Consider the following 22,722-nt stretch of genomic DNA (forward strand, 5'->3'; position numbering starts at 1 on the left):
TTCACTGTTACCACACAAGCGAGGTATGGCTATCAAATAACGAGACTGGTCTCATGAGAATAAAACCCTGTGGTTCAGTCACACTGAGTGTTATAGATTAAAGGTTGGGTATTAACGCACAACTGCTGTAAGTTTCCAATAAGTGACTTCTCTAGTTCACTGCTAGCTACTGACTGATGGGCACGTGTTTTTGCTAAAGTGTCAGAAAATGATTATCTTAGTTAGGCATGATCTACGACTCAGTACAAGAATAACAGCATAAATGGTCTCCATTGATAACGAGACAGTTCAGCAAATTTTGTATGATAATTTGACAAAAGTGGGTACCAAAGTTGTCCCAAAACTTTTGACTGCTAATCAAAAAAAAAACAAAAAACGAAAAAAAAAAAAAAAAAGAAATGCAAGAAAATCATCTAAGACATTTTGGAATAAACTGAAGGAAAAACAATTTTTTTAGGAGTGATTACATGCAATAAAAATTGGGTCTTTTAAGTTGATCCTAAGACAAAATAGCAGTCAATGCATTGGAAAACACACCATCACCACCAAGAATGAAGAAAGCATGACAAAGCAAGTCCAAATTCAAGCCCATGTTGATTGTTTTCTTTGACATTAAGGGTCTAATTTTGGAGGAATGGGTTCTAGGAAACTGCAAGAAAGAGTCCAAAGAAAGAGACCAAAACTGTGGAAAAAATGCTTTCTTCACTAGGCAATGCGCCCGCTCACACTGTGCTCTCAGCAAAGCAGTTTCTGGTCCAACAACAACGCTAGCTTGATCACCCTCCTATTCACCTGATCTACCACCATGTGACTTTTTCCTTTTTCCAAAGATCAAATCTTTTCTCAAAGGAACACGTCAGAGGTTCTGAGACAACTGTCTGAAGAAGACCTACTGCACTGCTTTGATCAGGGGAAGACGTGAATGCAGTGGTGTGTTGATGGGGGGTACATTGAAGGAGAAAGACATTGAAAAAGGTTTATGTTAATAACATTGTATTACTGCATTAGTCTTGTCTTTAATAGCCATACCGCATATATCAAATTATGCAAAGCATTAATGTAAAGGCAAGTCTCTTCAGCTTTGTCCAACCCATCTACTGAGGTATATAAGTGAACGCGCATCTGAGGGAGACTTGAGGTAACCTGACACATGAGATAGACTGTTCATCTGGGTAACAGTCCAAACATGGTGTTTGGGAAGGGCAGAACCTTTCAGCGTAATTGGACTGTCAGTCACATTCATTACTGGCCAATCAGAGCAACTAAACGTATGATGTAATAGATGTATGTGACTTTCAAATTAAATGACTTGGCTCTACTAGATTTAACTCGGCATAGCAGCCCAGCAAGGCAGGAGATTTGCTTTCCCACCACAACCAAGCCAAAAGTGTATAGAGCTGATGGCGCAGCATTTTCCAGCAACTATGTTACATAGCTGTGCTTTAGTAAGCATTGTTTTGTTCAAGAGATGGCCATTGTCTCTACTCCAAATTTCCTTTTCTTCCTTCTATCGGTAATCTGGCAGGTATTTCAAAGTTTGATGGAGCTGTTGCTACTTAAAGACATTTGCAAGGCGTCGCTGGACAATGACGAACTGTTGTGAGGTCCCCGTGGTGCGCTTTGGCCCTACTCCAGAGTAGGACCATTCTGGGCGCCTGGCTTGGTGTAGCCCAGCACAGCCAAATGGGTGATAGAAAATAAATCAGCACTGCTTGTTTGGATTGACATGGCCAAAAGTCAAAGTGGAAAAGCCCTAGAACTCTACTTACATGAGTGCTCCACTGTTTACTATCAGTGGAGCCAGTTAGTACGTCAAACTCATACTAAAGCCAGTCAATAGAAGAGCAAGAACCCAATTTTTCACCAAGAAAAAGCCTTCTGTGTGGTACTTTGCTCTACCTTTTCTAAAGAAATGTCATATAGTTCAAATGAAACTGCTATAGCTGGATTCATGCTAATCTCCTAACTGGCAGCCATTGTTCACAGATTGGCAGTACAACTAAACCACACTGTAGCAACTGCCTCATTCTACTCGAATGACACTAATTAAACAATTTTTTCCCCTTGACCAGAGCCAAACATTTTATATTGAAGGTTTGCAAGATAAATCTGCCTGATGTCAGACATGGAATCTAGCCAATTCCATCAGCTTTGCAAGGCTTTTTAAGAGTAGCCTGGCTGAAATTTTCCAGAAATGCATGTGTGCAAACAGATACTGTTTCAAAGGGCACAAGTACTGCCAGAGGAGTAAAACAGAACACGAACTGACAGGATTTCTCACTTTAAGAAAAGATTCTAAGCAAACATGAAGTGTTGAGCCACAGGGGCTGAGGGATGAAAGAGGCCATTTGTTTTGGCCTGAAAATCGGCACTGAAAGTCGCATAGAAAGCCTTTAAACTTATTTAAATGGTTTAATACAAACTTCAGCGGATCACGACTCGTTCATTCCCCATCTCTCCAAAAGCCTTTTCCTGCAGTATATAACTAATGTCGAGCAGGTATTACCACCTGGCAGAAGCTATGACACACCTCTCAAGCAGTAAGCCCTGAACACAATCACTTTCCTTAACTGTTGTCATCTTTGCATCTTCAGCAGGGATATCCACGCAGAGCCAAAGACACTAAAGCAGAGAAGAGCGACCAGGTGAATCTTGGACTGGCTTTCACTCTTTGGTGAGGTAGTGGATCGCAGAAGAGGTACAAAATCCTAAAAGATACCTGTTCTTGCATAATGTTTCCTTAAAGGGTGGATGGATAATCTTATGAGCCATGAAAATATCTTGAAGATATTCCAAGTGAGCCTCCTCTCTGTGACATCTAGGCTCAGCCTTAGAGATAAGGAGAGGGGCTCAGACGTCCAGGGGAGGAACTCAGAGAAGAGCCACTGCTCCGGAGGAGAGACAGTAGAGGTGATTAAGTCATCAGATCACGAGGTCAACAGGTTGCTTTCTGGTGTTTTTCTTCAAAGTTCAACTTGTTGGGACACCAAAACTTCATCCAGGGCACATTGGAGCGTTTATGTATCAAAGCTGGTTGGGATTAGCAGAGGGAAAAAACCTAACGATGGAAGAGTCATTACGATTTATTGCTTGTTATCTCAGCCTGAGTCCTTTTAAGTGCCTGCCAATACCAAAGTGTGAGCTAATAATTGATTGTATTTTTTGATTAATTGTTGAACATCATAAGCTGGACCATGCATACGGAGGTTACAGTAAGCTCACATCAAAATGTATATGTAAGATAGCTGCGCAGCTCTTCTTTAAGAAGATATGACCTCCATCACAGGTTTCCTTTGTTTCCTACAAAATAATATTCACCTTATTAAAAAATAATACTGTATTATATAATAATAAAAATAATAAGATCCAAGGTGTGATGTTTTTTGCCATTTATGCTATGTATAAAATTATACAAAAATTCAAAATATTCTGTGTTATTCAAAGTATGTTTAACGCATTAAATACATTTGTTCTTGAAGTCCATACTGATGAAAAATGTATTTGAAATAATATTCCTCAACATGTTGATTCTAACATAGGTTCACACACTTCATTGTTCTCATTTGGTTCCTTTAAGTTTTCCTCTGTAGTGTCATATTTGGTGTCATCTTGTGGTTGTGAAGAGTACTGAGCTTTCACATTAAAAACATCCCATTTCTCAGGAATCAGGCCTTTGTTGAAGAGCACAGATGCTAGGTAGGAGAAAAACAAGATGGACACCACGGCAGACAGCATGCAGATGGTCCTGATTGGAGAGTGCTGGATGTAAACACCATTTACCAGAGTGCATCCTGGGAATTTGATAATGGGTGGAATCCGAAGCAGCGGCTCCCCGCACAACACCCGCAAAAGCATGCCCACCGCACAGCCCAGAACGGCTCCGTAACCATTAGAGATCCTGAAGAAGAGGACGCATACGATCTGCGGGAGCATCAGGGTGTAGGTGAGATCTGATCGAAGCATCCAGATCATCAAGACGCTGTTGTCAAGGAAGGTGAGGGACGTACCGGCCAATCCCACAACTACAACTGAGAAGCGGATCACCCACTGGATCTCCTGCTCTGATGCCTGGAGGAAAACCAAAAAAAAAAAAACACATCAAAACCATTTTTTCCCCAAATCTAATCTGACTGACTCCTCTTCCCTGGACTTAAACTCTTTTCACTGTCTTTCTTTTCCTCACCTGTGTCCTCAAGATGTTCCTATAGATGTTGGAGGTGAAGATGGAGGCTGCGGACAGTAAGGCGGAGTCAGTGGATGACATGACAGCAGCAGCCACCGCCCCAATACCAATGATGGAGATGTAGGTTGGGGTAAGGTGCTGCAGGACGATGGGTAGGATGAGTCCCATCTCCCCACGTTCGATTGGAGATAGAGGACCGTAAGTGGTCAAGTTCCAGTCTGAGGAACATGAAGACAGTTTGACAAACAGGTGAGTGGAACAGTAACGGCACATTTTACATGCACTGACATGCAGACAAGTGACAGCATGTTATAAGAATTAAGTGTTTGGTTTTCATTTTCTGCCACACAGTCGTACTTGTTGATGCAGCCACTGCACCCAGCAGTATGGGTGGGATTCCTAATGTGGGAACAATGAACGCAGCAGCAAAGCAGGTGATCTTAGCTGTCGCTGAGGAGGCGGCTGACAGCGTCCTTTGGTGAAAGTTCTGAAGACCCAGATTCCCCAAACCCTTGAAAACAGACAAAAACAAGGAGAGAGAGTCAGTAAGCAGATTTTAATGAAATATACATTAGTTTATTTCTAAAAAGTAAATCTGACTGGAAAGTGGCTGTCCATATGTACTGGAAAAGACCAGTATGGTGATCTCTTCTCTTACTGTGATCAGAGGTGGAGTAAGTATCAGACTGCTGTACTGAAGTAGAAGTACAGTAACTCTAGTAAAATTTACTTGAGCAGAAGTAAAAGTACTAGTCTGTAAATCTACTCAAGTAAAAATAAAAAGTAAGTCATTTAAAATCAAAGATCAGTACTCAAAGTACTGAGAACTGAGTAGCTACTTTTGATACACGTTGCCTGGTTCAGACAGAAGCTCCGCTGCGGCTCAGTCCCTGCTGACAGGCCTGCTTGAGTCATTAACTGGGACACAACAACTCATTAGCCGTATACAACAACTAACCCTTTCCCCATAACTATCACATAGTCATGCCAAAGCGGGGTGGCAGAAGAGCGACAACATCGTTTTCTGTCGCAGAAAGCTTTCCGTGTTGCTCTCAGTGGTAACTGTGATGAAGAAATGTGTTGGTCTGGCTAAGACTGAGCTAACGTTCAGCTAGCAGGCTGTAAACACAAGCACTCACACAACAAGTAACCCTTTCCCCCTTTTACTATTACATATCATGCTGAAGTGGTTCGGCAGAAGAGCAAAAACATCCTTTCTGTAACAGGAAGCTTCTAGTGTTGCTGTCTTTGCTTGTTTTAATAAAGAAATGTCCAGTTTTGACTAAGTGCTGCTGTGATTAATTCAGAGCTAATCGCTACACGAACAGCCAGCGTACACAAGCATTCACACAACAAGTTACCCTTTCCCCCTTAACTATCACATAGTCATGCCAAAGCAGGTTAGCAGAGGAGTGAAAACATCTTTCCAAACATGAAAAGCTAATAAGGTTGTTTTTATTCTTTAGTATTATAATATTTAGAGTATTTACAGCAGTGGAGGCAGCCATTAGAGGGCTTTCAGCTCAAGTAAACCCCACCCATAGCGCAACTCTGAATCTTTGGCTCTAGTTAACACAGTGGAGACAGTCATGACCGACATCATTCAGTCCAAGCAAACACAACTCTGTATTCTAAGGCTTATAAATTAGCATCACTCTCTCAGTCAGTTACTTACTCAGACATAGATAGAGGCATCTGTACCAAAACATCACAGTCTAATTTCACAGTTAAACCATAGAAAATGCTAGAATAGTGAACTTTGTTCGGCGTTATGCTATCATTCAGTGTAAACCAGTTGGGTTTAAAACTGTTTATTGAGGTGCAGCTGATGATGTTTCCCGAAGTCACAGTAGCACCATTGCAGCAGGGCTAATAAGAGCTTCCTGACCGTAAATGTAACATTACTCATTTGTTTGAGACCAAGTTATTTCATTTTATTTAACGCAAACAACAGTGTTTAATGTCAAGTCTCTTATAATTGCATTGAATTTCTTAAAAATTTCTTAGCTAGTTCATCATTTAAGCAGGTGATTAAACAATAATGGACAAGTGTTTTTCTTTCACTAAACATATTAGAGTTTCCTGCTAACAGTAACGTTGCAAAAATGTCCTGAAGCCATTTCTGCTTATGTTAAAGAGATAAGGGGAATTCCTGCTAAAAAGCTAAATAGCTTATGTCTCGCTAAAAGTCAAGATTCTGCCCACAACAGTTGGATTGTAAGGTCAAAGTGTGGAGAAAACACAGAGAGTTCTATGCTGATTGGTGCACCAATAGAGTCACATCTTTTGGTGGAGGTAGTGTGATGGTGTGGGGGCGGCATCCCCCTCGCTGGAAAAATGAGGCTTCTCCTCATTGGAGGCAATCTCAATGCAGAGCTATTGAGATAAGATTCTGTAACCAGTAGCCATCCCATATCTCGACAGTCTGGAACTCATCTTCCAAGATGACAACGCTCGCCCCCACAGAGCGGGGTTTATCAGAGACTACCTCCAGATTCTGAGAGTGGAGAGGATGGAATGGCCTGCCAGCAGTCCAGACCTTAACCTCATTGAACATTTGTGGGATCAGCTTGGGTATGCTGTTCATGCCAGAGTGGCCAACACAGCCACATTGGCTGACTTGCAACAAATGCTGACTGAAGAATGGGATGCCATCCCACAGTAGTGTGTGACCAGGCTAGTTACCAGCACAAGGAGGAGGTGCCAGGCTGTTCAGTATGGTTCTTCCACACACTGCTGAGGCTCCTGTTTGTTAAATGAATAAATTGTTAAATTACCAATATGTATTGTTGTCTCCTTTAGGGCTGCAGGGGAAAAGATGAGGTACACCTAGTGATGCACGATAACAATTTTTTTTAACCGATACGATAACCGATAATTTCCTACTCCTGATGGCCGATAACTGATAATAACTGATGAATTTTTTACAGTTGTTGGTTTAACAAAATAAGTTTATTTGATGTTTTTATGCACATCTGGGGGTAAGAAGGGGTCACTATGTAGTGAGCAAAGATATTTATAACTAATTTTAACTAATATCACTCGTGTTTTTCAAAAACATAGAACTATTTTGACTTTATAACTGTTATAGTTAACTTTTTTTAGTTAAACATTTGTGTACCAAGTACAGCATACACAAACAACTGACATAGGTTTTCCCCCATAAAACCAAATGATAACAGGCTGTTATGCTTAACAAATGGAGATATTTGGGGGTCTGTTTTTTTTTTTTTTTTTTTTTTGCTTAAGCCAGAATTAAAGCAAGCTGATGTTTTACATAAAGATTGAAAAAATATGCACTGACATAAGTCATATCTGAGATAGGTTAAGAATGTAAAGTCCACCGTGGTCTAACTGAATGAAACCATGTCAAACAGAGCAGGCAGGTATATGTCTATGAAAGTAGCGATGGATCAGGAGACTGTCAGACTGATTTTGTTACTATAACGTTGCGCCTTTTGGCTCTCGCAAGCTTTCTGCAGTTTTCAATGCCTGCTTAGGATCAGAGCTCCGCTGACTCGGTCCTGATGCCTGCGGATGAGGCTAGTGGCTGCTGTCGCTTCGTTTTAACGTCTTTAGGATGATGACTCTTAAGTGACTTATAACATCCGTCGAGGACTTCTTTCTACTCTTTGCGACCATTGCAGGGCAAATTCTACACACACGGTCATGTTATCCTCCCCGTATATACTGAATAACGCCACCGTGTTGATAGCATTTTAGCACAGGGGATGCTGCTTTCTCGTCTTCGCTGGTGCTTTAACAGCGGGTCGTGTTCTGTGGCGCCACCTGCTGTTTCGGAATGTGTAGTCTCCTAAGAAAGAAAACAAACGCCAGCACTGCCATGCTGACAAATATTTATATATATATATATATATATGTTATCGGGACTCGTCGTCATGTTATCGGACCGATAAGTATGACGTAATAATTTCCTGTGCACCCCTAGGTACACCATAGAGTGGTGACCAGTCAATCACAGTGCTGACATGTAGAGACAAAAACTTAACTATGAGCAATTTAGGGTCACCAATACATAGAGTAAGGGACTGGGATTTCAGTCGGGATCCTTTTAGCTGTGAGGCAGCAACGCTGACCGCTGCACTACTGTGCAGCCCCATTTGCAACTCGGTCTTGTAAAAGTTCTTCAAATGACCTCAGTCTGCTGACACAGCTTTGCATGTTGGTGGCACAATATGAGTTAAAGTAATGCAATGATACAACTGAAACCATGACAGTTAACAGTGCTGATGGGAAAAGAAGAGAGCATTTCTCACACGTGGTTAACACTAGAAACAGTCAGTTTGGCAAGGTTGAGGCTTCAAAACTTCTTGCTAAGGTTAAGAAAAAATAGTACATTGGGTAAAATAATGTCCTTCAATCAATAACAACAAACTGTCCCTTTTTCCAAATATGACTAAAATCAGAGATCTTCTAGCCCTGGTTTCAAAGAAATTTAAGGAGAAAGGTTGTCTTACAACTAAGTACAGTATATACTTGAGCTAGATCAGGCAGAAATTTGAAGAGAAAAGGCAGCATACACTGCATTGTGCCAAGGTTACCCTCTGAAGGGGAGCATTTATCCCTGCACTAAGCATAGAGATACTGGATGTGTCTAAATAAGGATGTTCTTCATCCGGCATAAGATGTGTAAAGATTCTATTTGATCTTGGTTTTAAACAAGGAGTTATGTTCACCTAAGTTACCCTAAGTCACGTTGTTTGCCTTCAGGCTACATTTGGTGCATGTCATAGAGGAGACAGGGTATTAATGTGGAGACTGAGGCAAAGAAAAATAGAAATATTGCTCTGGTGAAACTACTAGGTTTTAACTGAAAGTTACCAGGACAATCATATAACCTAAAATAATCAGTGAAGGAAAATCCCTTACCATCTTTTCTGCCATCTTTGTATTAAACTGAGTCACGACTGGGAAACAGGTGACATTCAGTGCAGCAGAAGAAAAATATTTTTTTAATCTTAAACCGTGGTCTTAAAGGATCTGTTACCTAAATGTGAAAGGCACGAAATGGAGCTGGAGCCGCTCAGTCATCCTCACCTCAAAGCGTCTAACTCCAGACAAACTCTCAGGAATGCTGCGAGATAAAGTCCTTTAACCTTCTCCACCAAAGCTTATTAAAAGATTTAGCTAGACCTCTGTACAGATTGTCGTTATTAACAGCTGTTCTGAACTCGAGTTAATAAAGTTACAAAAGAACTCCATCAAGTTGCAAAAGTGGAGGGATTCTCATTTCTGCAGGTGCTATGCAAACATGAAACTGAAGGAGAATGTTTGTGTAACACCTGCAGTGCGGTATACTTCATTTCACAAGATGGATCATGGAGGGTGCATGAAATCCAGCCTCATAGTTGGATCCCGTCCAGTCCAAACCTGAAACTTGATCTACTGTACATGATTTAATAAAACAGTGAGGCAGAGGACATCCTTGTGGGCGTCCTTGACCAAACTTCACATTCAACAAAGAACCCCTCCAGACTTACCAGAAGTAGAAAGTTATCGATCCATTTCCAGGCTCTGTCCGCCTTCAGTGTACCGACCCACGGAGACAGGAAGGTGGAGTTGAAAGCTGTCTCAGTGATGTCCGTTACAGCAGGACTCATCATGGCGAAGGGTACACACAGCCACTGAGAAAAAAGCACTGAGTGTAAGCACACTGCTACAGTACTACAACAACGAGCCCTCCTGACCAACCACAAAAAGAAAAATATTTGCTGGCAGGTATTTCTCAACTCATATTTAATGGGCCCTTCTTTAAACTTGTGGCATTGCATGAAATCCATTTTTAAGTTCATTAGACTGTATAGAAGAATTGGATATTACCATAGACTTTATTTAACGCAGTCTCAGAGATATCAGTCTTTTTAAAAAGATGTTATGAAGCTCAAATAGAGCGGCAGCCATTTGGAAATGCTAACTTTAACTTTAGGATAATCCAAAAGCAGGCCAAGAAGTTGAAGCTCAGGTGAACCCAATGAATATATTGGTTGCTGAAATGCCCATCCAGCTTGTCAAGCTTGTCATCTTGCTAGCATATTCCAAATGATGGTAACAAGATGAGCAAGTGCCACAGTGTATGGTCAGTAGCAGGATATAACCAAGGTGAAGCCTAGCCTCCTGGCAAACTGCTACACTATGCCCGCCTGTCAGTCAACTCAGCCACATCTTTTTAATGCCTTGTCATGCATTACTCTTTGCCTTTACACGCTCAAAAAAGATGAGTTATAAAAACTTTAACCAATGAAAAAATAAGCTATTGTGACCAAAATCATTCTTCTCTTTAGTACCAGGCGGTAAGCCTGTTTATTATTGGTGTCAATGGGACTTGGTGGATTTTTGACATCCGCCTCAAATGGCCACTCAAGAAACGGCAGTCTGTGTTTGCATTAGCTTCAAATTTTAACACTGGAGCAAGTCAAATGAATATCTTGGTTGCTGAAACAAGATCATCTAACTTGGCTAGCTCATTTTCTGACTGGCATATTCCAAATAATGCCAAAGAGTTCAGCCATCTGTCAGGCAAATCAGTCACACTCAATGATAATGAAAAATGTTAAATGAACTGCAATTTATAATAAAAAACAGATGGTTTGAACAATTTCACCCCCAAAGAGTTTCAACCCATGAAGAGATGAGCTATAGACCTTTTGCAGTCAACAGTTATAGTGTCACTTACTACATTGGATGGTGGAGATACCGGTGTTGGCCATAAAAAGCTTTGCATTTAAGTTGACAGTTAAGTTTTAGGCACCAACAAGAAAAGCAACATGAAGACTGGACTGAAAGAGAGGGTTCTCCATGCAAAAAGAGTGATCTTAAAGCATACTAAAGCCTTGATTCCAACATAGCTGTCCATGCTAATGCCTTTTGATGAGGTTTTCATTTAAATGACAGTTAATACTCATCAGACTACACAGTGAAGTTGAGGTCTGCTTAACAGCAAATTTTGATGTGAAAAACTGCTGAATGGAAGTTTAGATGAAACCAGAGTTGTGTATTGGAAAAAGATGCTACTATCACAGATTCAAACTGTGGTTGTTAATCTACACGGGCAGAGTGCAGCAGACCTGGACTGTCAACAAAATGATAGCAACTAAGCTAACTAATGCAACCCTAAGGGGTTCACCAAAGTTTATCTCTGGGTCTACGAAGACCCATTAACAAGCTTCAAAGCAAGCAGTTTAAATTCTCTTTGCTGCAGATACTATTTTGTACTTGATGTGTTTGTCTCCTAGTTAAGTTTGCAGTTTATAGATATTACTGCTCAGCAACTAATAAATTGTAATTTACAAACCATTACAACTAAGTAAAAATATTAAATAAAACTACAGTTGACCATACTTGTACTTCTTTTATCTCAAACCAAAACTAAAGTAAATGTTTGCATTTTAAATGTAGAATTAATCATGATTAATCACTGCATATTTATGTGATTAACTTGATTAATGTTTTTAATTAATTATCAGCAATAATTCAAGGACATCTTAAAATGACATTTTAAGCATTTTAAATGTTCCATGTGCAGAATGTGCTCTACACAGATAACTATGGGAAATTTCTCAATAGAGGTATCTATTTAGTACTAGCATTCAGTAAGTAACATGCAGCTTTAGCCTACAGGCATGGGCAGGGCTGGATGGAAGAGACTGTGTGACGTTGGATGCAAAAGGTCTATAGAAAGTAGAGATTAATTGTAATACTTTATAAATTAAGGATGTGAGCAGTTAGCTGGCTAAACAAAGTCAAATCCTTTAGTTGTTGCCACTAAAATTACTGGAAAGTTCAACTAATTGCGAATATTTTTATCAATTCAGGCCTGCTACCCATCAAACGCCCTTTCTAAACTGTCACGCAGCTTCCCCCCTTAGTAGCCACTGTAGCTCCATTAAATGGCTACTGCCATGCTGCCATAATGCTCCTCAGCCTGGGTGTAAACAAGCACAGTGAATGTATTGCTTCAATAGCATCTTGTTTAAACCGCATGGTTCGGCAGAATTTTGTTCTGGAAAATGGAGGTCCAGTTGTATGGAGGCCATGTCATGTGCATACTAAAAGGCCTTCAATTGAGGTTCTTTGTTTTGAAGTTAAGCATTTCGCTGGCACCACCTTATATTTGACACCAGAGAAGACCATGTTGTGGATATGCATTGCTACTTGTTTACAGTTCTCTGAGGTTGAGACATGCTTTAGTGTCTTTACTCTTGATGGGACCCTGAACGCAATAACAAAATATCATGCTGTGCTAAAGCAGCCCAATAACTGCTGATTGAGACCATTTTTAATTTTTTCTAATAAACTTCTGTACAATTGGAAATGTTCAAACAACCAGTAAAGAAACCCCCAGCTGAAAATTAAAAATATGCAAGTTTAGGGTACTTCTGCATTGGCTTTACTTTTAAAACCAAGATGGTACATTAAATTCTCATACACAGTCTATAGTTCTTTCACTAAATAGTGTTTCTAATTATCATTTAATCACCTGTATAGATTCAAGATTCCCAGGTGTACAGACAAGCTTATAAAGACTGCCATTTTGTTCAGTGTTATGATATACAGACATACAGCCACACTCACATTCGCACATGAGTTTACAGTTCACCTGATTGGCATGTGTTTGGATGACACATGCTAACCACTGAGCCACCGGCGCACCATGTAAGACTTTTCCTGGACACCTAAAGATGAAATCATCAGGGCACACAATGGCTAAACAACAGAGTTTTAATTTAGTTTTTAGTTTTACAGAGATTGTTTAGAATGAATGACACCTTCATTCAAACGTCTTTATAAAGCATAAAAACAAACTCTTAAAGGAAAAGGTATTTTCCTCACAGAAATACAAAACAAGAATAGTTAAACAGTTTAAGAAATAGCCTTTTTGCTTTGTTTCCAAAAGTTAAAGGGCAAAATACACAAGACTCATGTCTGTGTTAAATTGAGACAAATCTGCTGACAATAATGTAGACTTAAAGCTCTAGTGAGGAGTTTTAGCTGGTTATGAAACATATTTATATTATTTCTGATACCATTTTATTACCTAAAAAAAATAATAGGCATAAAGACTGATAATTTTTCTGTAGTTTTATATATTGTCTCAAATTGCTGCTGTCTTGGTGTCACATAAAGTGAATAACCTTGATCTTTTTTCCACTCTAACCAGCAATGGTTCTCCAAAAATCTTCCATTAAAAGACAGCAGGGTAAGAAGTTTTAAAAACGTTAGTTTTAGATATGCCGGACAAAATCAGCACTGAGGTAACACGTAGACCTTACTCAGTACCAAAATCAATACAAACAAAACACGCCTCAAAGGAGCTTTAAGTTGTAACACTAAATGCTTAAACATAACTGTAGGATTTTTTTATACCTTGCATTGACACCAGCTGTCGATAACAGTGATACCCAAGCTGACTGCACTTAGTACATGCGTGCACACTACGTACATCTTCAGTGATGGCCTGCAAAGAAACTCTCACTTGCTCATCTTTTTGCAAGTCACAGCTCTTCTATCATTTCCATGATGTAGGTATCCCTGCATGCTGTGTGCAGTGAAGCTGCTGGCAGCACAAATTAATGGCAGTGAATCAGCCACAGGCTCAGAAGCTAGTGGTGCCTCTTTAACGTCTTTTTTGAGAGAGATCTGACTGCAGCGGTTAATCTGTAACGGCCACTGTCACAGATTGTTCATCTAAGACACCGTATATCCCAGAAAGGAAGTGCCGTAATTGCTGGAACAATATTTTCCAGTTTTATTTTCATTTTTTTTAATACAACTTGATTTGTAAACAAAAACACTACATGAAACACTACATTAAAAACATTCCAAACCAAGAAATATTTCAGAGGTAAAACAGATGAAACAGTCAAAGGTCTAATCCGGTATTAAATTAAACCTGTTTTAGAAGTAGTTACACTGATGGTGGCTCGCTTTAGCTATGTTAGCTTTACCTAAAGCTAACATAGCTGATAATAATTAATGTTACAACAAAAGCCAATGCATCTATGCTAGCTTTGGCAACATGAACTTTAGCAATGTAGCTAAAGCTCTCATGGCTACATAGTTGATTTAGCTACATAGTTAACATAGCTTGCTGTGAGCTTAGCTTTAGCTATTTTAGCTACATAGCAAAATAAGCTATGTGGCTCTGTTATCTATAACTAAGTTAGCTTTCTTGACGTGAACTTAAACAAACCTAGAGAAAGCTAATGTAGATACATGGGTTACGTTGCTGTTTTGTGAGCTTAGCCACGTTAGCTACATAGCTTCATCTGTTTCATAGCTATGTTGTCTGCTTAGCTTATGCAGGTTACAGAACTACTTTAGCTACATGGCTACCTTAAAATGTTTTTATGAAGGACAAGCTTTTTCCTGTAAGCAGACTGTTTACTCGGCTTTATTAAACGTTTTGTTATTAGGTTTTGCATGTAACACTTCTGACTTTTAACTTTTGGTATCCTAACAAAATTGTTATCCTAACCCCCCAACCAGAAGTTTAATCCCAATTCATTTTGAAAGTTTTGGCATGTATTTCTGTTCTGAGTAGGGATGTAAATCATTTGCACGTTACTTAACCGACCACTGCTATAATTAACGATCAACCAATCGATTAATTGATATTTGATTGATGTTAGAACATTAATGTTTTGCTTACACAAAAAAGAAGATATTTTCCCTCCTCTATAAAAGCTTTATTTCCACAGAAACACACTTTTATGACAGCACTAATCATGAAACATCAATATGCCTGTGTATTTAAAACGTTATTCCAGCCTCCTGAGTACCATGAGATGTATTACGTGCATTTATGAAAAAAAAAAAAAACATCTCGATAAAGCTGCATTTCCTTACAGAAAACATATTCTCTGACAACATCACATTAGAAAAACAACTGTTTAGCCTACAACATATCAAATAAGACATTAAAGTAAATATAGATTGGCACAAGGAGCACGGATTAAAAAAATATTTTAAGCTCGCTTTTAAACACAGGCCTTAACAGTGCAGCAACATATAATTGAAATGTATCATTTACAACTCATGGAGGCCGACTGCTGTCTGATGCTTGTTTTTGTTGAGGAAAAATAAGCATAACCACATGATCCAGGGTCAGACATGAATTATATTTAAACACAGAATCACAGTGCTTGCATGTGGCATTTTCTTCTTTCGGTTCGAATTGTCCCATTCGATTCGTCGCCTCGCTCGCTTCATTTTGAGATGAAGAGATGAAGAGATCAAGATGTTTCTACCTGGCTATACGGTGGTCCTCTTCACTGCCCCGACATGATTATCCTGCCATCATTGAAAACGTTGCGACATCTGCTGGTGAATGCCAGTAATTTTTACACACAACTGATAAAATGAGGTGAAACGTGGTTTTGTTATTGTAAATATCAATGGATCGAGTACATTTTTCACGCGTAAATTCTTAAGGACCAATCAATCGATCATCAATTAATCATTATCATCCCTAGTTCTGAGCTATACAGCGTCTCAGATGAACAACCTGTAGCCAGACTGTCTTGGCTTACTCCCCTCCTTTAGTCATGCTTTAGAAAGAATTGCTGACACATTATTTTTTAAATTACCTTAGAAGTGATGGGATTTTATAGTAGTTTCAGTTTCATTTGCAAAACCTTTTGAACAATAATGAGTACTTGCTAAATTATAGTGACTAAAACATAACAACTTTGTTTTCCGTGGTGTGCTGCTCATCCATAATTTAAAGCCTAGTTTTGAAAGAAATAACAGATAGTAGGTGATGTTTATGAGCTGTATGTTTACAGAAAACATCAACACAAAGCTCCGTAGTATGAATTAGACAGTGCAAACTGTTCCACAGACAAAACACACCACTCTGAGACAGGATGGCTTGCACAGTAACAGAGGGATCTGCTCACGTCTATAGTAACAGTCACTTTATCAACACGCTACTCTTCCTCATTCATCTATCCCATTTCGTACCTGTTGCTAGCTGTGACAGTGGCTTCACTCCAGTTCAGCAAACGTCATCACCTTGCTGAAGCCTTCTCCTTCCTCAAAACTGAATGTGAGCCTATCTCTAGCCACCAGCTCCGGTATCATTACAAATGGCATGTGCTAACCAGTACTAAAAAAGTCTTGTTTGAGTCATATGTCCCTTGAGAATTACAGTAGCTGTCATAAAGCAGTGTTTATTGCCATAATCCAGCTCACTGGGCAAAAACAGCTAAAGCTGCAACTGATGAAGTTATATCTCTGCGCACTGCTTATTATTTCCTTAACTCTGATTATTTCATTCTTTCATTATTTATTATTTAGCAAGTATATTCTCTGTCATGGATCCAGAAAGGGTGAGTACACATGTAGTGCTAAATCATTCAAAATTATGTGGCTCAAAACAGCATGTAGTAGTGTGCAAGGATCGATACATGACTCAAGTTACGATAGACACATCAAGTGCTTGAGTACGCTATAACTTGTACCCAGCATTACTGGTTAGATTGAAAGGACGACTCAATTCACCAGCGAGTACAGATGTGTCACACTGTAAAAAACCCCACTTGACAAATGTTGAGTGAAAAAATGATTAAGTATCAGGTGCACTTTTGATAATTTAACTAGTTGATACAACACATTATATTGAGTTACTTAAATAATGTAAGGTATATACCAAGTTAAAATAAGGATTTAGGTTAAGCCAACATTTTCTGAGGCTTCAACTTAAATAGTTGAAGCTTAATGGCAACATGAAGTATTAAGATTGGCCCCTCAACTCAAAAGCTGTGAAACTTGAGACTTTGTTTCCTTCCTTCCATTTTGGTTGTTGTGTAAAAGCCACAATGATACCAGATAAAGAGTCAAAACACCAGCTGAGCATAATGATCTGGATTTCTAAGAAGAGCTCCCATCACTACAAGATAGACTGGATGGACATAGTATGTTTTTTCTTACTAGTGGACTACTGCAGATTATGCCAGTTGACATGGCAGTCTTAAATGCATGCTATTGTATGCAAGCATCTAAACTACCAAACCAAACCACATGAAGGGATCCCAGACTGACTCCTTATGCAGTCTGAACTATCAGATAGCAAATCATCTCCAGCACACATTAAGGTGTGTCCACATCTAGTATCAAGGGTTACCAATTCGTATCGGATGGTAATACAAGGTATCTTTTATACTTGGGTGTGAGGTTACATTGGTGAAGAAAGACAAAGAGTCAATGACTGATTTTGTAATTTTCATTCAAACAGTAGTTTTTACATTAGATTTGTTGAAATTAGCACAAAGCTAATATGCTGCAAGCAAAACCAGACCAAGCAAGACTATAAAAGCAAAACTGAGCTTTTACGTGTTTAACAAAGTAAACAGATATAGTTTCTTCTATCGTCATTATTTTTATTGTTAAAGTGACTATTGAGGCCATTAGCCTAGCTTGGCATGAAAAGTGAAAGCAGGAGGAAATGACTTGTATGGCTGGCACGTGTCTTGTTCTCACAATTTGTGGCTTGACAGGAAGTTAGGTGTTGTGGCTTTATTTGAGTGAACAGCAGCTGCCTGCCATGACTTTTTTGTCACCATGAGGAAAATGCTAGGCATCTTTCAGAGAGAATGGATGCAGTGGTGTAGCCTAATCAGCATTTTCCACAAGGGATTGTTTCAGCACATTAAGCATTTTTGCTAAAGCATTTTTGATAAACTGAGTTTATCCCATTAAGAGACCTTTTGGTTTGTTTTTAAAAATGTACAAAAATGGTAAAAAAAAATGGCTAACCACCTCCGGTCAGTACCTTAGTGCAAAACAAACAATTCTCAGAAAGACAGCAAAAAGGCATTTGTCTTAAAATGCTAAACTATTTCTTCAAAGTCTTTTACAAACCCATTAACAACGGACACACAGCAGATATGAATACACAAGGAAGCTGGAGAAGCTGTAACTTACCAGGCTGATGAAGATGAGGATGAGCTGTATGATGTCTGTGTAGGCCACAGAGTAGAGACCTCCCAGCAGGGTGTATGTGATGGCCACAGCAGCAGAAATCCAGATGCTTACAGTGTAGGACAAGTCCAGGATCACACTCATAGTTACCCCTGTTAAACACACATATACAGATACTTTAATTGAGAAATCACATATTACTAATCAGATCTATTTTAAGATCAATATAACAGAGGTCTTAACGTCTCAGGGCTTGTGTCCATAGTCAGTGTTTCTTACACTGGCAGCACTCATTTTCAATTCAAAACCAATCTAGTCCAACGCGTAGCATCCTGAGCGCAGAAATGTCCTTGGCACAAGCTGTTTTTTTTTTTTCTTGGAAACTGCACTAACTTCCACTTTAAAATACTACAACTTTTGTAACAGTGCTGCGCTCATCAATGTCACTCCTCCCTCACTGAACAATCAAAATCAAGAAGGAACAGGAACTTCTGAAGTTGTCTTTGTTAGCAACATTGGCAAAGGAGAAACTAATCTGACACGGCTTTTCTGAGGATACAATTTCCAGGTAAAGAGTTGCTGCTCATGTCAGGACAGGATTACTTGCCATATTTTTTTTGTAAATTTCCTTGGAAAATAATACGCACCCAGACCTGTTTAAAACTGATCTCACTGATACCGCTAAGGGAAGTCAAAGTCAGCTTTTGTAACCTCAGAGTAATAAACTTTGGTAAGAAGTGCTCTGAAACTTACAGTGCCTAAAAAAATAATTACCCCCTTGGATGGTTTACCCTTTTACAATTTTCATAATCATTCACGGTCAATATTATTTGGCTTTTCTGACAGAAAACAACAATAAAATATAGCCGCAAGCTATTGGCGGGGTCTAACCCTTTCCGCCCTTTCCAACGGCCAAGATCAGCCCTATATTCAAACAGCCCGTGGGCTCCACGCCGCCCAGAAGCAATACGGGAGCGGTCCAGCACACGGTTTAGCCAAAAAGAAGCTGAGAAAAACACAAGTCTTGAGAACGGTCTCCAAGATCCTACAGTGCTTCAGAAAGTGAATGCAACAAAGTAGCAGTCCATGGTGTCAGCATGTTTGGATCAACATGTACATGTGAGTCAAGCTTCTCACACATGAACACAATAAAAAATGGCTGTCGTTGCTCCCACTTTGACAGCACTCTTCACCAGTGCCGTTGTAGTGACATTTTATGGGCCAAATGTCAGAAAAACAACGCCACTTCTCCCATTACGTGCTCCTAACTGTGACATACACATCTCACTTTATGTTGACATGTATCAAAGAAATACCTAATGATCACATGTTGTGATTTAACCCTATAGAACCCAGCGTAGGGTTGGCTAAGATACCACAGTAAGCATATCCATTTTTGATTGTGGATAGATTTGAAACTGCATGAGATACATCAATCATTCTTTTTGCATGTAAAACCTGGGGAGTTACACCAACATTTCACACATTCACCATGTTTCAGAGCAGAGGGGGTCATCACAGGCTCAGAGGGGGTTATTGCAGGCTCAGAAGGTCAAATCACAGGCTCAGAGGGCCTCAACACAGGCTCAGAGGGGGTCATTGCAGGCTAAGAAGGTCACATCACAGGCTCAGAGGGTCAAATCACAGGCTCAGAGGGCAACATCACAGGCTCAGAGGGGGTCACTGCAGGCTCAGAAGGTCACATCACAGGCTCAGAAGGTCAAATCACAGGCTCAGAGGGCAACATCACAGGCTCAGAGGGGGTCACTGCAGGCTCAGAAGGTCACATCACAGGCTCAGAAGGTCAAATCACAGGCTCAGAGGGCAACATCACAGGCTCAGAGGGGGTCACTGCAGGCTCAGAAGGTCACATCACAGGCTCAGAAGGTCAAATCACAGGCTCAGAGGGCAACATCACAGGCTCAGAAGGGGTCATTGCAGGCTCAGAAGGTCACATCACAGGCTCAGAAGGTCAAATCACAGGCTCAGAGGGCAACATCACAGGCTCAGAGGGGGTCACTGCAGGCTCAGAAGGTCACGTCACAGGCTCAGAAGGTCAAATCACAGGCTCAGAAGGTCAAATCACAGGCTCAGAGGGCAACATCACAGGCTCAGGAAATTGCTTTTTGAAGCGTCATAACAAATGAGCAAAACAAAACAAAAGTGATGATGGACAGTTATGTGGATGTTAAACTCATTCTTATGTTGACTTTTCGCTATTTTCTTTGGGAATAACTGATTGCCATCAAGATTCGGTTTCACATGTATGGCATTCAAGATATCTTAAAAATAAAAACTATTTTTTTCCAAAAAATGTTTTCAGTATTCTAAGTACCTTACAAAGATTGGGGGATTTAAAAAACATGTGAATGGACAACATTTTTTTTTCCGGGTAGTCAGGAGGATATGGCTCAGTTTTTGTTAAGGGTTAAAAAATTGACTATATCTCAAAAAGCAAGTTATGTAGAGACTCCAAATAAATTTCCTGTGGTTCCAAAGGATATTGTGCAACTTTTTTACATTGACAAATTTGAGGGATACAGCTGTGCAATTTCTGTATTTTGAAATATATGTGAAAAAAACAAAAACGATTTTCATTTTTTTTTAGGTTTATTGCACTTTTAAGCAATTTATTGCAGTAATTAAGACTTAAGTCAATACATATTATTACAATTTGGGATAAAGGGTTTTTTTTTATGTTAAGCAAACAAAAATACTCCCAAAAATGCCACTACAGTATGTAAAAATCTAAGAATATGTCCCGGCGGACTCGCATAATGGTGGGTTTTAAAGGGTTAATTCATCCTGTGTATATATGGTTGGGTTTTATGGTACAGGGGAGTTAACCATGTAACAAGATATTTTCAAAATAAATATTAGCCCACTTTTACACAAAATACACCACATTATGGCATGGCGACTCAAATGGCACTCAATACTCGGATTGACCCGGCTAAGTTTTTCAACCGATTGTGCTCATTTATAATAGAAATGATCTCGGTCCCCCGATGCCACATACCACTACATTGGTGTGGATAGCATTAATTTTTCAAAAGTTCTATTCATTTGACTGTTTTTAGCATTATGCATATTAGCCAAAAATCCGTAATAACGGCGTTGGTAGTGCAAGAGGATTTTTTGTAGAGACCTATCAGGTGAAGCTGTGTGAGAAATTTCAAGTCAACAGCACTTGCGGTGTGTGGGGGCGGGGCTTTTGAAGTTTTGCACTCTATGTTATAGCGCCCCCTTTAGGCCGATTGGGCTCAAATTTTAGGAGCAGTATTTAGACATCATTTATACTTGACGTACCAAGATTGGTGTCTCTAGGTCATTCCAGCTCACCACAAATGAAGAAAAGGTACTTAATGATGAATAGGCCAAGCCCACTTTCACCAATAAATATGCTGCTCAGGACATTAGTTAATACTTGCCCCTAGAACATGCACAGCAAATTTGGTGAAATTCCAACCAATGGTCTTTGAGATATAGACATGTGGTGTTTATGGTGCCCCCTATGGGTTGAGCTCAAAATGCTTTCACAGGCAGCTTCCCAGTCCTGTTGTGAACCTACATACCAAATTTGGTGATGATCGGGCAAAAGGTGTGGGAGTTCTGACCAATCATTAGTTGGCTCCGCCCAGTAGCAGAGATATTTTGGGGTCTAGCGGCCATGTTTTTGAACGGATCAGGCTCATTTATAATAGAAATTTCACGTTTTTTCCCCTGAGGCCATGTACCAAATTTGGTGCCTATAGGGTAAATATTTCCCAATTTCTATTCATTTGACTGTTTTTCAAATTATGCTAATTAGCAAAAAATCTAATTAGGCGGACTTTAAGGGTCCAATTGGCTTCTTTGTAGAGCATATTGAGCTGCATCTGTGGACCGATTTTCAAGTCAATCGGACTCACGGTGTGAGGGGCCTTCCCAAAAAAAAGATTTTAGGCCTTAATTGCAGCGCTACCATGTGGCTGACTGGGCTCATGATTTATGGAAAGTTGCTGCACATCATTTCCAATGTTTTGGCCAAGTTTCAGCTTTCTAGCGCATTCCAGCTCACGGGAATTTTAGCTCGAGCGGCAGAACGGAAATAATAATAAACCGGCAGGAAAACAATAGGGTTCTACCCCCTCCGGGGGTTAGAACCCTAAAAACTCTTTAATGTCAAAGTGAAACATTATTTCTACAAATCATGTAAATAACTGACCCAATTCAACAGTGGTACAGCCAAGTGGTGCTAGAAGTCTCAAAGTTACTGAAATGGGGATCACTTGAGTGCAGTGAATATTAGGTTGTCAACGACTAAAGTTTTTCATAGTCGAATCTGATTCGTCAGATTTTGCCTTTAGTCGACTAATAGTCGAACAGTGTTTCCGCTAGACTTTATTGTCCCCGGTCAAAATGACCAGCAGTCCTCGAGAATTCCGGCCATTTAGAACAACTACCAGACATTTGCTTTAACATTATTTTGCTGCATTAACAGCAGCAAAACACATAAATCTCTCTCTTATTTTTTTTGTGTAAGTGGTTTAAAGTAGCAAAATGAAAGCGTCACGCTTTTCCTTACACACTCAGTCAGTTACATAATATACGCCCAC

At 39.7% G+C, this 22,722-nt stretch overlaps 1 protein-coding gene across 1 annotated transcript in view; it reads right to left on the minus strand.

The window, feature by feature from the left end:
- Positions 1 to 332: 332 nt before the first annotated feature.
- LOC121510728 (high-affinity choline transporter 1-like) overlaps positions 333 to 22,722 on the minus strand; it is a 42,456-nt gene continuing 20,066 nt past the window's right edge. The window contains exons 4-8 of the mRNA XM_041788916.1: positions 18,128 to 18,276; positions 9,685 to 9,828; positions 4,541 to 4,694; positions 4,184 to 4,401; positions 333 to 4,068 (exon numbers count right to left, since the gene is read on the minus strand). Coding sequence (XP_041644850.1) covers positions 3,517 to 4,068; positions 4,184 to 4,401; positions 4,541 to 4,694; positions 9,685 to 9,828; positions 18,128 to 18,276 — 1,217 coding nt within the window. The 3' untranslated portion in view covers positions 333 to 3,516. The remainder of the gene's footprint in view (positions 4,069 to 4,183; positions 4,402 to 4,540; positions 4,695 to 9,684; positions 9,829 to 18,127; positions 18,277 to 22,722) is intronic.

This window comes from Cheilinus undulatus, linkage group 6 (genome assembly GCF_018320785.1).
Source record: "Cheilinus undulatus linkage group 6, ASM1832078v1, whole genome shotgun sequence".
Taxonomy (NCBI): Eukaryota; Metazoa; Chordata; class Actinopteri; order Labriformes; family Labridae; genus Cheilinus; species Cheilinus undulatus.